This window comes from Octopus sinensis, linkage group LG20, assembly GCF_006345805.1.
Source record: "Octopus sinensis linkage group LG20, ASM634580v1, whole genome shotgun sequence".
NCBI classification, from domain to species: domain Eukaryota; kingdom Metazoa; phylum Mollusca; class Cephalopoda; order Octopoda; family Octopodidae; genus Octopus; species Octopus sinensis.
This window is the reverse complement of record NC_043016.1, coordinates 13,124,638-13,140,473: the sequence shown is the minus strand read 5'-3', so window position 1 is coordinate 13,140,473 and position 15,836 is coordinate 13,124,638. Positions and strand designations below refer to the sequence as shown.

The following is a 15,836-nucleotide window of genomic DNA, read 5'->3' as shown; positions in this document are numbered from 1 at the left end:
GTGAGAGTGTGTGTGAGAGAGAGAGAGAGAGAGAGAGAGAAAGAGAGAGAGAGAGAGAGATGCATGTATTTATTTACATATTTATATGAGTACACACAATGTACTTCTTTTTTGCATAATCAATTTCAAAGGTTGAATTCCATCATCAAACAAAAAACATAAAAAATGAGCAAAGTTATAAGCCACACACTGGTGCCTTTCTTAAGGAATATACCAAAGAAAGACCATCATGTGCTCATATTTTTCAGGTTATTCAGAGCTGCGCAAAAAGAGAAAAGTTAAAAAACTATTATTACATACAAGTATGAGATCTGAAATCTATTTTCAATAGTAGATAGAGATGAAGTTAAATCATTGGAGGGGAGAAGGGAAGAAGGGAAAATTTATTCAGACATTATCTGAAAAATGGTAAGCATAAATACTGTTTAACCCTTTAGCATTTAAAGTGATCATATCTGGCCCAAATATTCTACCTGTTTTAACGTTCTTACAGCCTCTTACCCCTCCTTTACAATGCTGTTAAAAAAATAAGCAATCACAACATTGGACTCTCAAAGCTCCGGGACAATGCATGATTAATCCAAATCAATGTGAATGAATGAATGAATATGGGTTACTTTTGAGAGAGTAATCAGAATGCTGAAGGGTTAAACAAACACATCAAGGAGAAAATCTTACTAAAGTTGTTACTTTAAAAGTTCCCCAAACGGAGATTCTTCATTAGGGATTAATCATTAATTAGATCAGTGGTTCTCAATCAGGCTCCATAGGAGATTTTGTTGTCAAAATCTATGTGCAATCTATATGCAAAATCTATGTGCAAAACTAGTTATATTTCTACAATGCAGAAAATATTTAAACATTTTTTATACAATTCCTAACAATATTCAGTCACAAAAATATAACAGGAGATTTTAGACATCAAATGACTATGAGAGTCCCACACCCCGAGTTAAAACAGGAATCAAAGGGGTCCAGACACAAAAAAAAAAAACAGTTGAGAACCACTGCATTAGGAAATGTTTAAGATATATATTTTCTGAGATGCTTTGCACTGATATTTTCTTCAGCCATTTTATGCTTGTTTCTTTATCTGTAAAAAAGGCGGCAATTTTAATGCTTTTGATAAGTTTTTTAATGGCAATTATTCTAATGGCTTGAGTCAAGTGAAACACCCTTCCAAAATCAATCCCACTTTGCATTTATTTATTTATTTATTTATTTATTTGAGAAACCTTACATGTTTATCACAGTTTAACTCTTGATACCAACCTGCCTAGACTGCTTTGATTTTACGGTACAAATTTCTTGTTTAAAAGTGATCTTAATTAAAAGCTTCTATCAAAATTTCATATTAATTTATACTTAAAACTCCAGTTTAATAATGACAAAGTTATTTCATCAAATTCTTCATTATTTTCAAAATTAATTGGGACAAAAGCAGTGTGTTTCAAGAAAAATATGGTAACGGTTAGGGAACCATATAATTTCTTTTTAAGAAATTTTTTTAAAATGTTTTGAATATGGAAGAGTAATGACAGAAGAATATTCCATTAGTGTGATGACATATGATAAGGAATTTGTGATGATGGTTTGATAGGGGAAAAAAAAGAAAAAGAAATATATGAAGAACAAAGTGTGGGAAAGAAATAAATGGACAATGTGTGAATGAGTTTAGTGATTGGCATAACATTAGATGGAGACATAGAAGTGCTGACAAAAATAAACAGACATGGGAGAAAAACATTCAAATTTGCCATTTTCTTATCCTTTTTTTCTTTCTGTTTTCCATGTCAAATTATGGGTTAGAAAAGTGATATTTAAATTTTTTTTTTTACTGAGTTAAGACTACAGTTAATAAAGAGAGATATTTTTATTCTGGTACACACACACACACATATCTGGGGAGGTAAGAAAAAGCCCAAAAAAACCCCTAACATTAACTTGTGAATACCTGTCTTTTACATTTGGTTTGCATTACAATTTTTTTTACTCTCCAAAATGGCTTTTTTTTTTCCTTGTTACATGAGCTATGAAATTTATTGACTAAGCGACGTAAGCCTTTTCTTTGATGCAACTAAACAGGGGTCTTTTTTTTTAACAGATCAAAAGCTGTTTGATTGAAGGCGTTGGATATTATTATAAGTGAATATTCTTTGCACCAAATGCTTTGTGTTGCTGAGTGACTATTTTTTGTCAATTTCCCAAAATAGCAACAAATCTAGGATATATATAATGTTTGCCATAAATGAAATATATCTAGGATATCATCATCATCATTTAATGCTAGCATGGAAAGCGAACGTTAAATAATGATGATGATATTATATATATATATATATATATATATAATATATATATATGTGTGTGTGTGTGTGTGTGTGTGTTTTTGTCATAAATGAAATATATATTTCCCTTATGACAAACATTCCACCTGTACAAAGGACCATTGTTAGGCAATTGCTCAAGTAACAGTTCTTTGAGGTTGTTCATTTCTAAGAATTTTTTCGTTTTTGTTTTGGTGTTTTCAGTTCATTATAAAAGTTATCCGATTTCAAAAAAGGATTTTATTTCTTGAATACACAAACAGATGCAATCAGTGTGTGTGTGTGTGTGTGTGTGTGTGTGTGAGCGCCTGCATGCATATGTGGTATTCCTGTCACAGATGCAGTTGCAGAAATCATGTTTCCCCATAAATCCTGAGATAAAATTCAAAGCATTCCAAAAAAAAAAAAAAATAAAAATTATATACACCCAACTCTAATAAGATCTATCTTTAGAAGTAAACAAAAGAATTTTTGGGTGGTACATGTAAAGTAGGAGTGGCTGCATAAGATGTTTGTGCCCCAAATACACAGTTCCAGGTTCAGTCCCACTGCATAGCACCTTGGGCAAGTGTCTTCTACTATAGCCACAGGCCTTGCGAGTAGATTTGGCTGGTGGAAACTGAAAGAAGCCCATTCCCTAATACACACACATATACATACATGTATTCTGTATGCGTGTATATAATGTGCTTGTGTTTGTGCCCCACCACCTTTGACCACCAGTGTGTTGGTTTGTTTACGTCCCAGTAACTTAGTGGTTCAACAAAACAGACCAATAGAATAAGTACCAGCCTTAAAAGAAAATGTACTGGTGAGGGGGGGAGGGGGATTTGTTCAGCTAAATTCTTTCAAGGCAGTGCCCCAGCATGGCCAAAGCTCACAATTGGAAGAAGTAAAAGATAAAAGACATCTAATGATTCTATCAAACAAGCTTTGAACTAAGAAAGGAAAAAAAAGTAATTTCCATTGGCATCAAAGAAATAGACATAAAACTAGTCAATAAATTTCAAGTTGGATAACTCTTACATTGAAGAATTCCAAAGAATTAATCTCTTATTTTTACACAGATTTACTAATAGCCTGTTGGTGAAGGTTTGTTTGGGTAAAACTGATTATTGATCCAGGATATGTTTGTCTTTCTTTAGTCCCTACTTTGATCTCTAAGAAACCTCTAATTCCATAATAAGGATCTTTGGACATTGGGCCTCACTGAAGGAATGACAAAGGACAGAGATGTGATTTGCTGTACTTGAAAAGATGCGTCAAGCTAAGTAGAATTGCTGTCTTCCATACATGTAGGTTTACCATTTAGAGGTGCCAGTGCTACATAAAAAGCACCTGTGCTGGTGGCACATAAAAAGCACCCAGCACACTCTGTAAGATGGTTGGCATTAGGAAGAGCATCCAGTCATAGAAACCATCTCACAACAGACAATTGTAGTTTGAACAGTTCCACTGCTGGCCAATTCCATGTCAAACTGTCCAACCCATGCCAGCATGGAAAAATGGATATTAAACAATGATTATAATGATGAATGTTTTGTGTGTGTGCGCACATACAAGTATGTATGCATATAAGGTCCTGGTAGGGTAGAAAGATATGCTATTTTCAATGCAGCACTCAACACAAGCTCTGGGCTATCAACATTGTCAGATTCCAAGCTAATACCAAAATTATTCAGGTATCAAAAATCCTGGTTTCACAACAATAAAACCTTTGAGTGGGTTTAGTGTAATATTTGCAATTTCCAACATTAGAGTGGCATTTCAGACTTGCATCAAAGGTGCAACTCTTACATTTTATGCCAATGTAAAATTACACACAGTCTTTTGCCATATTAATAGATTTTTTTTTTAAAGATTTGACCATTTATTTAATTTCTGATGGCAATGCCTTAAGGTTTCTACTCCTAATCCTTAAATTTTTCTTTCATAACATAAATTGTAGGTTCACTGCAATTTTATTCCAATGAAGAGAATAACACAGAAAATATCAGGGCAGCTCAGATTGAATAAAATATCTTGTGGCATTTAATCTAAGTACCAACACACACACACACGCGTAATGCTTCTACATATTTTCTCTCAGTAAAACTTCACTCACAAAGCATTTAGTCAACTAAAGGCTATGATAGAAGACACCTGTCTAAAGTCCAGTGCACAGGTATTTAACCCAAAACCACTGTATAATCATAAAAGATGACACAATATGATTCTGAAAATGATAACTAATGATGATGATGATGATTGAAGTAATCAAAGTTAAGCAAAGTTTCAAAACTGGATAATGTTAGTGAGGTATGAGCAGAAAAAAAAGAAAAAGGGTGCCTGCTGGGAATGTTAACACACACTCCTGATTTTTTGCTCTACAGACCTACCACCAGTTACCTGGAATTTTGGTGTTTAACAGCCATAGTAGTCAACACTGAAAGTGATTCAAGACATGAACAACAAACGAAATGTAACAATGTTGCAACTTTTTTTTTTACAATGTTGGAAAAAGCTTGTTTGATGAATGTTACGATTCTTTCCTTAAGAAAATACAAAAATCATCAAGGAGATAATTTCATTAAGGTATTGATTCTTCCTTTTTTCCCCCGTTTTTTTTTTTTTTTTAACAGAAAACACTGTCTTCTTAGTATCCATTTGCTTGTATTTCATGAAAATAAATAAATGATTAAATAAGAATTCCATTCTCAGAATTCATTTGCATGTTACCAAGCTCCTGGTAGCTTACAATTCTATGAAACCTGGCAACAGAAGGAAAAACGAGAGAAGAATAGAAAGAAGAGAGAAAAAAAATTGAAAGAAAATGAGAAAAGCAGATGTAAAAGAGGAAAAGAATGAGTTGAAGAAAAACAAGAGGCCATAGATAATGAAAGAGAAACAGTTGGAAAGAGCTGGCAGAGGAAGAGAAAGGAAAGAAATTAATTTGACAAAAAAACAAAAAACAAAAAAAAAAACGGAACTTTCCCACCAAAAATGTTCACTGAAAATAAAGAAAACAAAGACTTGTAGAAAAATGCATTTAAAATGTTTCTGATGACCAATAGTTTCATCTGCCTTATAACTGACAGCAACAAAACATACGAAAACAGTTAAAAATTTCACTCTGTTAACATTCCCATAACAAGAAGCAACTAACAAATGACCAACAGGTAATAAATATAACGGAGGTAAAACTTGAGGGGAAGGGCAACACAAGTAATTAAAAAAAACAACAAAACAAAAACAAACAAAAATACCTGCATAGATTTCGGAAGTAGTAACCTCTCTTCATTACCATAATCAAATTCCTCTGGATGGCGAAGGCAACTTTGGAATGTTCCTAGTCCACTGTAAGGTACAAAACCACTTTTGATACGATCTTCACCAATATTGGATACATCTCGATACGATCTTGATGAACTTTTTTGTGAAGAGACTGCATCTACAGAGTTCTTGTATTTCGACAACTCCAAAGATGCAGACCGAATCATTCGACTATTTATCGACACTTCAGAACATTCAGCTTTAGATGCTGACCCTTGAGTTTTTGTGTTTTTCGTGTCGGTAGAAGATCCTGAACTCAAATTGCCCGTTGAAGATTTCTGCTGTCGTTGGTTAAATTCCTTACGTCGCTTCAGATTATTTTTATCAACAGATCTTGGAGAATTTGAACGACTAGTCGGCTGTGAATTACTTTTACTAGAAAGGCTGACAATATTCAGTCCGGGTGTGCTATGTGCAGCTTTCAGCTGTGATTTGGTTGATTTTAAATCTGATCTTATACGCGATGATTCATTGGAGTTTCTTGGAGTAGAAGTAGAAGCAGACCGTCTGACTCTAAGACTGTACCGTCCACCATCAGTTCTCATGAAATTTGAACTCCCTTTAATGTTTTCATAACTTTTGTGGATGGATTCTGTGCTAAGACCAGTACTCCGTTGAGTTTCTGATAATCTTTCCGCAGGCAAATTTACAGAATTGACTCTTTTAACCTTACCTTTAACCATACTAGCTTTAGAAACTGTACTACTTAATGATGTTCCCCTACCACTCCCAGAATGAGGTGGGGGTTTATCCACTACCTCAGCACCACGAGCTTTTGCTTGTCTAAGTTGGAATGCTCTGTTTGGTCTGGTCATAGAAATGCCACCTTTACCTTTGGAGCCACGGCGGTTATAACCATCTCCTTCACTACCACATTCCAAACTAAAGTCAGAATTATTGCTCATAGTTTCAAGGGCTTCAGATTCACTTGTAATATCTGAACTTATTGACCCTTTCTCACTTCCCTTAGAATAATTTCTTTGAATTGGAGGGTTCCTCTCTTTGGAATTGATTACATTTTTGGATGAAGCTTTTGGTTTTGCATTATCAGAGAATGAAGATTTACGACTACTAGGCTGATCAGAAAGGCTCCGATTGCTAGAGCGAAGTGCACTGTTTTTGCTAAAATTATAGTTTGTATTTGAAGAAACATCTGACTCGGACCCATCAGTGCCTTGTGATATGCTAGGATTCGTCACTCTAGCTTCCAGAGCAGCCATGGCAGTTTCTGTATCTTTTAACAATCTATCTGTATCATGGTCTGTGTCAACTTTACTTCTTGTTCGATTACCACCATTGCTCTGATTCGAAGTTAAAAACGATTTTTTTTTCTTGCCAACATCAGAGGAGGTCCATTTTTCCTCTTTCTTTTGAGGAGTAGTTTGCTTTTGAGGTTTGCTGCTTGGAGGCACTCCAGATTCAGCGGGTAATGAAGGCAGTTTTCTTCCTGTACCCGCTCGTTTTCTTGGACATCCCAAAGGAGGCTTGGATACCAATGGAGATGATCCACTTGACTCTGTAGAGAGAAAAAAAAAAAAAGAAACAAATTCATTTTTAATTCATTGTTCAAAAAGAAAATCAATAAAGATGCAACATTCTATAGATAAGCATAATGAAATATATATTTCGATGCAGGTGTGGCTATGTGGTAAGAAGTCTGTTTCACAACCACATGGTTTTAGGTTCAGTACCACTCCATGGCACCTTGTGGAAGTGTCTGCTAGTATAAGTAGATTTGATAGATGGAAGCCAGTCATATACATATATATGTGTGTGTGTGTGTGTGTGTGTGTGTGTGTGTGTGTGTGTGTGTGTGTGTGTGTGTGTGTGTATGCATATCTATGTGTTTTCTGTGTTTGTACTACACGACTACTTAGCTGGTATTGGTTGGTTTATATCCTCATAACTTAGTGGCTCAAGAAAAGACTGATAGCTTAAAAAATAAGTACTGGGATCAAATTTGCTTGACTAGACCCTTCAAGGCAGTGCCCTAACATGGCTGCAGTCCAATGACTAAAACAAATAAAAGAGAGCAAACATTAACATTAGTTTTCAAGTATTTGTTACTGTGCAAATTGCACAATCACATTATTTTCAAGATAATGAAGAAATCTCCGTGCCAGAGATTAGAAAAAATTTGCCCACATTCAAATCACTTGCTGACAAAGTTTATAAACTTTATAAGGTAGAGGGCTTTTTCTTCTCCTGTCTTGCCAGTTACTTGGTGACCCCTCACTAGTGCTGGTGTCACAAGAGGAAGCATTTAGTACACACTGTGAAGTGGCTGGCATTAGGAAGGGCATCCAGCCATAGAAATCATACCAAAGCAGTGGAGCACAATGCAGACCTTGGAGTCATCAGATTGTCAAATCATCCAACTCATGCTAGCATGGAACATGGATGTTAAATGATGATGATGATGATGATGATAGTGGTGGTGGTAGTGGATGGTAAGACAGTTTACTCTTTCAAATCAAACTAGCAAATTAATTACATAGTTATAAATTTGCAAAATTAAAGTTTCATTATTTTTCAACATACAGGAACATCACAATTCCCTCCATTAGTAAAAAAAGATTCCCAAACCTAACCTGTGCAGTTACTCAACTGCTGGGAAAAAGCAACCAAATCTCCCTCAAATTTCGCCCTACAACCTCCAAAATTGATACTTATTGGTTGAAGAAAAATACAGAATGATCCCAAATGGAATATCTTTGATCACATGTTTACTGAATCATATCAGACATATGGCTCAATAACAACAACAGAGTCAACAATAATCACATTTTGATCATAGTTAAATAAAGTCAGAAAGTTTAACAAGTCTTATCAAAATGGCTTTTAACCCTCTCATTATCATATTTCTGTTGAAATGCTCTGTGTTTCTTTCAATTAAATTTAAATATAACCAATAATTTAGTAAAATAACTTAGATATCATTCAGCTAATGTTAGGAACATAAATAGTGATTAAGGTTCGGTGGAAGATTTTAATTTAAAACTTTTGAAAACAGGACAATTGTGCTACAGAACCAGAGGTGGTTTCAGATAAGTTGTTATCAAAAGGGTTAAATTAATCATTTGTTAACCTTTTTGTTACCACTATCCGAATCGTGGCCGATGCCAGCGCCGCCTCGACTGGCTTCCGTGCCGGTGGCACGTAAATTGCACCAATCCGACCGTGGTCGTTGCCAGCCTCGCCTGGCACCTGTGCGGGTGGCACGTAAAAAGCACCCACTACACTCACGGAGTGGTTGGCGTTAGGAAGGGCATCCAGCTGTAGAAACATTGCCAGATAAGACTGGAGCCTGGTGCAGCCTTCTGGCTTCCCAGATCCCCGGTCGAATCGTCCAACCCATGCTAGCATGGAGAACGGACGTTAAACGATGATGATTTCTGTTGAGATGCTCTGTGTTTCATTCAATTAATTTTAAATATAAAGAATTTAGTAAAATAAATTAGTTATTAAGTTAGTGTTGAGAACATAAATTGTGACTAAGGTTTGCTGGAAGATTTTAATTCAAAACATTTGTACTTCAGAACCAGAGGCGGTTTCAGTCAGGTTGGTATCAAAAGGGTTAAGGCATAAGGCAAGAATCCAAGCAAGCCAAGACAGTGATGTGGTTTCAATTTCCAGTGGAACCACATGAGAAATTTCCTGAACATCTGTTGCTTTTTCAGATATTTAACTCTGTAATATTCAGACAACTTTGTCAAATGTAATGCTTATTTATTCACATTGTCTTGTAGTAATTGTGCATTATCTCATAGCTTTCAGATTTCAATGATGTGATTGTTTAGTTTTGTAGGTTTGTTGTGGGGTTAATGTGTGAAGCTGCACCTGGCTGGTTTGAACATTAAACAGGTAGAATATTTTGGTTGAATACGACCAGTTTAAATACATATGGATTAAGGTAGAAATTTACTACAGTACACCTTGTTGATGTTCAAGTTTGAGTGTGCAATGTAGTGGGAGCCATGCAATATCAATGGGAGGTAACCACAGTACACAAAGGGACAAGACAAAACTTGTGAAGTAGTGGTGAGATCTTATGGTTTGTTACGGTTATAGACAAGGAAAACGAATGCACTGACAATGCAGTATTACACTGAACCCTCCAGCCCTTACTAGTTTAGAGAAAAAATTAAAAAAATGATGATGATGATCAAATGTATGTCTTTCTGATATAAATCTTTGATCAGGCATGGGCAAGATTTTTTGAAAAGGGGATCATACGAGATGTTAGATGGTCTGCACTACTAGAAAAAAATTCAAGGTAATTTTTTGTTAGGTGAGTTATTCGGTTAAGTTCCACAAGCCACAAGTTGCCGGTGATTGCATAGGTGAGCCATTCAGAAAGTTCTACAAGCTGTAGGTTGCCCATGACCGCATCAAAGACAGTTACAGGCAATAAAAGAGGGAAAAAAAGGGGGTGGGGCAGACGAAAAGAACCAACTGCATAAAGGAATTACTTACCAGATTGTGGTTTAAATTCAGATTCTGCCAATGTCTTCTCTGAGTTTTGTGGAATTATATCACATGTATTTGATTCCTTCAAAGGAGAAAACAGACAAAAAAAATAATAATGTCGTGACAAACTGAACTGAATATATATTATTAACAAAGAAAGTTTTGAAGCTTATATAAAAAAATAAAAAAAAACAATTTCATATTATAATAGATAGTCAACAATCACAAACACAAGCGGCCTGGGGTTCTTCCTCCAAAGGATCCCTGGAGTAACATATTTCGACAGGGAGCAAATGCTCAAAGATCAGGGTCTCTCTCTCACAGTTGAACAAACTACTTCTGCACATTGAGAGGCCACAGCTCTGGTTTAGGAACATTTAATTAGAATGCCACGAGGAAACCATCACACAGTGGATCTTTTAAGCCAAGTCAAACAACAAGAGTGGAGGAACAAGGGCACCTTAATGTGCCCCAATATCTTATTTCCAACATACTTTCCTCCTTCCCTGCCTGGGGGATAGTTACCTCTTCTGCAGCAAGACACCTTTTCCTGTCCCCTCACCCCTATTTTAGACTCAACACCCGGCACAAAACCACCTCCCTCAATACTGAACCCCAGTCTTTGAAGATATCTTCTCTTGCAAGTTGCTTGTCGACCTCACAAGTGCTGGTGCCTTGTAAAAATCCCCCTGTCCACTCTGTAATGGACAAGTAGACATTCACTGTAAGCATTATCATGTCATTAGAAACACTACTGAGGACTAAGAGAAGGAACATACTAGTAAGGTTTTGTATTAGGTTCTAATTAGGTCCAGGCTTGGCTGTACGGTTATGAAGTTTGCTTCCCAGCCACATGGTTTCAGGTTCAGTCTCACTTTGTGGCACCTAGGGCAAGTATCTTCTACTGTGGGACCCTCAAAGCTTTGTGAATGGATTCAGTCAACAGAAATTGAAAGAAGTCCATTGTGAGTGTGTGTGTGTTAGTTTTTCCTTCCTCAACATCAAGTGTTAGCTGGTCTTTTGTTTCTGGTATTCTGTGAAAGCATGTCTGGCCACAGGGAACCATTACTTCGCTTGGAAAAACAGGTGGGAGTTGGCAACAGGAAGGGCATCTCGTATAAAAAGATCTTCCGTAATATACTCCACCTGACTCATGCAGGTATAGAAAATTGGACATTAAAATGATGGTGGTGGTGGTGGTGATGCTTTTCTCCATTTACAAGAGCCACTCAACTCAACACTGCAACCTAATGAAGCACTTAAAAAGTGTTCCCACTTCTTGGAGCAGTGAACATTAATGCTATACCCCATCCATCTATCCCTGTCAGGTGATTTGCCCAGACCAATGTAACCCCCTCCATGCCACACGTTTTGATCAAGCAATGAAACATGAATGTCTGGCCCTGGATATTAAGTCATACTGCTCTTTCACTAGCTGAAACATCTCATCTGTGCATACCAGGACCTCAGATGATAGCAGTTGTTCACTAACTGGACTGGTTGATCCTGGTCGTTGGCAGTTTGTTCTCTGTCCATCCACTCAGTATCTGCAAGTGCATTTAGAGCTAAACTGTTGAGGGTTAAGCTTCCTGGCCCTGATAACAACACAGTAAGTCAGGACAGGAATTAGAATCTTTGATTAATCAGTCCTCTGCTGCTATTCCATCAACTTCATCATCCTTGTTCTCACTGCTTTAGATTGGATATACAAAATACCATATACCCTAAACACAGGTGCATATACCTGGTCAATCCAGACTGACAGAAGCCACTAGGAAGTATCATAAGGGTATTTATTTGACAAATTCCTCATAAACCAAAAACAGATTTTATGAAAATAGTAATGGGTTAGTCTGTATATAAATAAATACACACAAACACAATATATACACACACACACCACACACACAGCAGTTGTGCCTCCTGACATTTATTTAATATATATATATATATATATATATATATATATATATATCATGAGAGAGAGAGAGAAGTCAAATCTAATGAAAGAAATTCTAAAAGTAACAAATTTGACCTTTGAAAATCAGGAAAATAATTGTTCAAATTCATAAGAACAGCAGAAGTATTACAGCAGCATAATATCAAAACAGAAAACACACTACAGATGTTGTCCCATGAAGAAAAAGCAGCAGCTAAGCATTTCATTATTATTATTATTAATAATAATAATATTATTATTATTATTAAGATGGTGAACTGGCAGAATCGTTAGCATGCTAGATAAAATGCTTAGTGGTATTTGAGAGAGAGAGAGAGAGAGAAAAGAGAGAAAGAGAGAAAGAGAGAAAAAGAGAGAGAGAGTGTAGGTGTACATGGTAAGAACTGTGGCTCACTTAGTACTTAGTTTATTGATTGCAGAAATAGGGGAGGCAAACTCAACCATCACAAAATTTTAAACTCTGCCAACCCATGCCAACAAGGAAAATGAACATTAAATGTTGATGATGAGCATAGAATGACAAGACCCGTTAGTCATATTCTCAACCAATTCTTCCTGTCCACCCCAGCTCCCTATTTACCATTAGAATATTATCACTGAATATATCCAGAAAAATATATACTTACAGGCGAGATATCTTTTAAATTTTCTATATCTTCCATTTGATCTACATCTGCTTCTGGAGAACAATTATTATTACTACCGTTATTTAAATAAAACTTTGAATCTTCTAAAAATTTTCCAACATGATTCATTTCACTAGATTCTTTTCCTAATGTAGAAGAGTCCTGTTCTAAGTTTTTTAATTCAACTATTATAGGTCTTTGTATATTTTGGCCAACACCAAACACATTGTCAATTCTTTTCCTGGCCAATTCTTCTTCCTCTTTAGCTTCTTGGTCACCTTCAATAGTGTAGGTTCCGGCTTCGCTGAGTTTGTCTTCTATTGCTTCGAGATCTTGAGCTTCGGGAGAACTGTCTGTACAAGTTTTATCTGTCGTCTCACAGTATTTGTTTCCGTTCAAATTTTTCTGATCATAGTAGCGATCTTGTTCTGTTGACGGGTCAAAGAATTTCCCAGTTGACGCAGGAGCTCCGCTACCAGGAATGAGGCAATAATCAGAAGGAGGAGATGTCGATGCAGGATTGACGTTGGCTGGGCAATTACTGCCTTGAAACATCTTGTTGATAAGGAATGATGCAGCACCAGAACATGTTGGTGGCGAAATCTCTTCATTGTCATTCTGATGACTCGCAGGCTTATAGGTTTGAAAAGATGACGGAGAAATTTTGTTGTTTTCCATCACCTTTCTTTCTTCTTTGATAAAAAAAAAATAAAATAAAAAAAAAAGATTAAAATATAAAAGAGAGAAAATTAAAATTCACCCAATAGCATTTAAACCGGCCATATCCGGCCCAACATTTTCTGTTTGATTGATGTTAAACCTGGCCAGATCTGCCACCCCACACCTAATCTACAATGTCATTCAAGGCATAAGCAACCTCATCATTAAAATCTCAAAGCTACAAGATAATGAGTGATTAATTCAAATCAATATGAATATGTTGCATTTGACAGAGTAATCTGAACGCCAAAGAGTTAGTAAATTCACACTTTTGCTTTCTTTCTTATTACAGCAAAATTATGATACAATCAGGAATTAGACCCGATTAAATCAACCACTTCTGCTTTCAGCTAATGATCAAAAAGGAAGAAAAAAATAAACAGTGCCATCCTTCATCTGGAAAATTCTTTTTTTTATCTGAGAGCATAGCTACTAGAATAAGATTGGGCTGGGCAAAGTTCAGAGAGAGTTCCTAACTCTGCTGGTAACAAAAGGCTTCTCACTCAGAGTGAAAGGCAGACTGTATGATGCCTGTGTGCAAACAGCCATGCTACACAGCAGTGAAACGTGGGCTGTGATTGCTGAGAACATGTGTAGGCTTGAAAAAAATGAAGTTAGTATGCTCCACTGGATGTGTAATGTCAGTGTGCAAACACGACAGAGTATAAGCACCCTGAGAGAAAAGTTAGACATAAGCAGCACCAGATGTGGTTTGCAAGAGAGACAACTGTGCCGGTATGGTCATGTGTTACATATGGATAAGGACAGCTGTGTGAGGAAGTGCCAATCTCTAACAGTGGAAGGAAGCTGTGGAAGAGGTAAACTAAGGAAGACCAAAGATGAGGTGGTGAAGCCTGACCTTCAAATGTTGGGCCTCACAGAGGCAATGATAAGCGACCGAGACCTTTGGAAACATGCCATGCTTGAGAAGACCTGGCAAGCCAAGTCAGATCAGCCAGTACCAGTGTCGCATTACTGGCCCATTTAAAAGCACCCTTCAACCGTCAGACAATATGCAGTACTTGTAAAGATCTGTTGAACCAAGTGAAATTGCAGTTGTGGTCGATGCCAGTGCCGCCTGACTGGCACATAAAAAGTACCATTTGAGTGTGGCCAATGCCAGTGCTGCCTGACTGGCACCCATGCCGGTGGTATGTAAAAAGCACCTACTACACTTTTGGAGTGGTTAACGTTAGGAAGGGCATCCAGCAGTAGACACCTTGCCAAATCAGATTGGAACCTGGTGCAGCCACCCAGCTCACTGGTTCTCAGTCAAACTGTTCAACCCATGCCAGCATGGAAAGCAGCTGTTAAACAACAACGATGACAATGATAATTAGTTGTTGAATATAATTCTTATCTAGTCCCATTCATCATCATCGTTTAACGTCCGTTTTCCGTGCTAGCACGGGTTGGACGGTTCGACCGGGGTCTGGGAAGCCAGGGGCTGCACCAGGCTCCAGTCTGATCTGGCAGTGTTTCTACAGCTGGATGCCCTTCCTAACGCCAACCATCCACGAGTGTAGTGGGTGCTTTTTACATGCCACCTGCACAGGTGCCAGGGGGGTCCGGCATCGGCCACGATTGGTTGGAGTTTTTAACGTGCCACCGGTACAGAAGCCAGCCAAGGCAGCGCTGGCAACGGCCACGTTCGGATGGTGCTTTTTATGTGCCACTGGTACAGAAGCCAGTCGGGGCGGCACTGGCATCGGCCACGTTCAGATGGTGCTTTTTATGTGCCACCGGCACAGGTATCACAACTACTATTTCCACTGATATTTATTTCGATGTTCATGTTCATTATTTTCAATTAATCATGCATCATCTTGTAGCTGAGAGATTTTCATGGTGATTACTTATTTTTAAAATGTCGTTGTAGTGTAAGGCGTGAGAGGCCAGAATTGGCTGATTTGATCATAAAACATGAAGAAATTTTGGGGCCAGATATGACCAATTTAAATGTTGAAGGATTCAATTCTATTCATTAAATCTGGATTGAAATTTAGATTAAAAATAGGAGAAACAAAAAGGAAAATACTTTTCAATTAGCGTTAACCTTTTACAAATAACAAATATGAAATATATGGAAACATCAAATTTCTGTGGTAGACCATTAATTAGAAACAACCAACCTTTTGAATGATTTTCTTCTTCGCCTTCACTGGATTGACTAGCTTTAGGTGTTTTTGCTTTCCCCTTTTCACCCAAAATTTCTCCATCTTTTGCTTGTTCAGGGGGAGAATCAGCTTCCTGTTTGAAATAAACATCAAATAAGAATTTTTACTTTTCACCTTTTAGTACACATAAACACATTGGTATGTAATAGAAAACTACTTAAATACTCTGCAAGTTATGGAGGCACACTGCCGACACAGCTGACCACTTGTTAGGTGAAGCTGAAGTGGAGTAATGAAACTTCCC

The 15,836-nt window shown here is 37.0% G+C and overlaps 1 protein-coding gene across 8 annotated transcripts in view; it reads right to left on the bottom strand.

The window, feature by feature from the left end:
* The window catches only part of LOC115222684 (centrosomal protein of 170 kDa protein B), a 360,932-nt gene that overhangs the window by 38,154 nt on the left and 306,942 nt on the right, over positions 1-15,836 (bottom strand). For all 8 annotated transcript variants that reach the window (XR_005003214.1, XM_036511665.1, XM_036511667.1 and 5 more), the window contains 4 exons: positions 15,548-15,665; positions 12,696-13,384; positions 10,116-10,191; positions 5,573-7,155 (listed from right to left, as the gene is read on the bottom strand). Coding sequence is in view for 7 of the 8 variants with exons in the window: in XM_036511665.1 (XP_036367558.1) it covers positions 5,573-7,155; positions 10,116-10,191; positions 12,696-13,384; positions 15,548-15,665 (2,466 nt within the window). In the remaining variant the exon portion in view is untranslated. The remainder of the gene's footprint in view (positions 1-5,572; positions 7,156-10,115; positions 10,192-12,695; positions 13,385-15,547; positions 15,666-15,836) is intronic.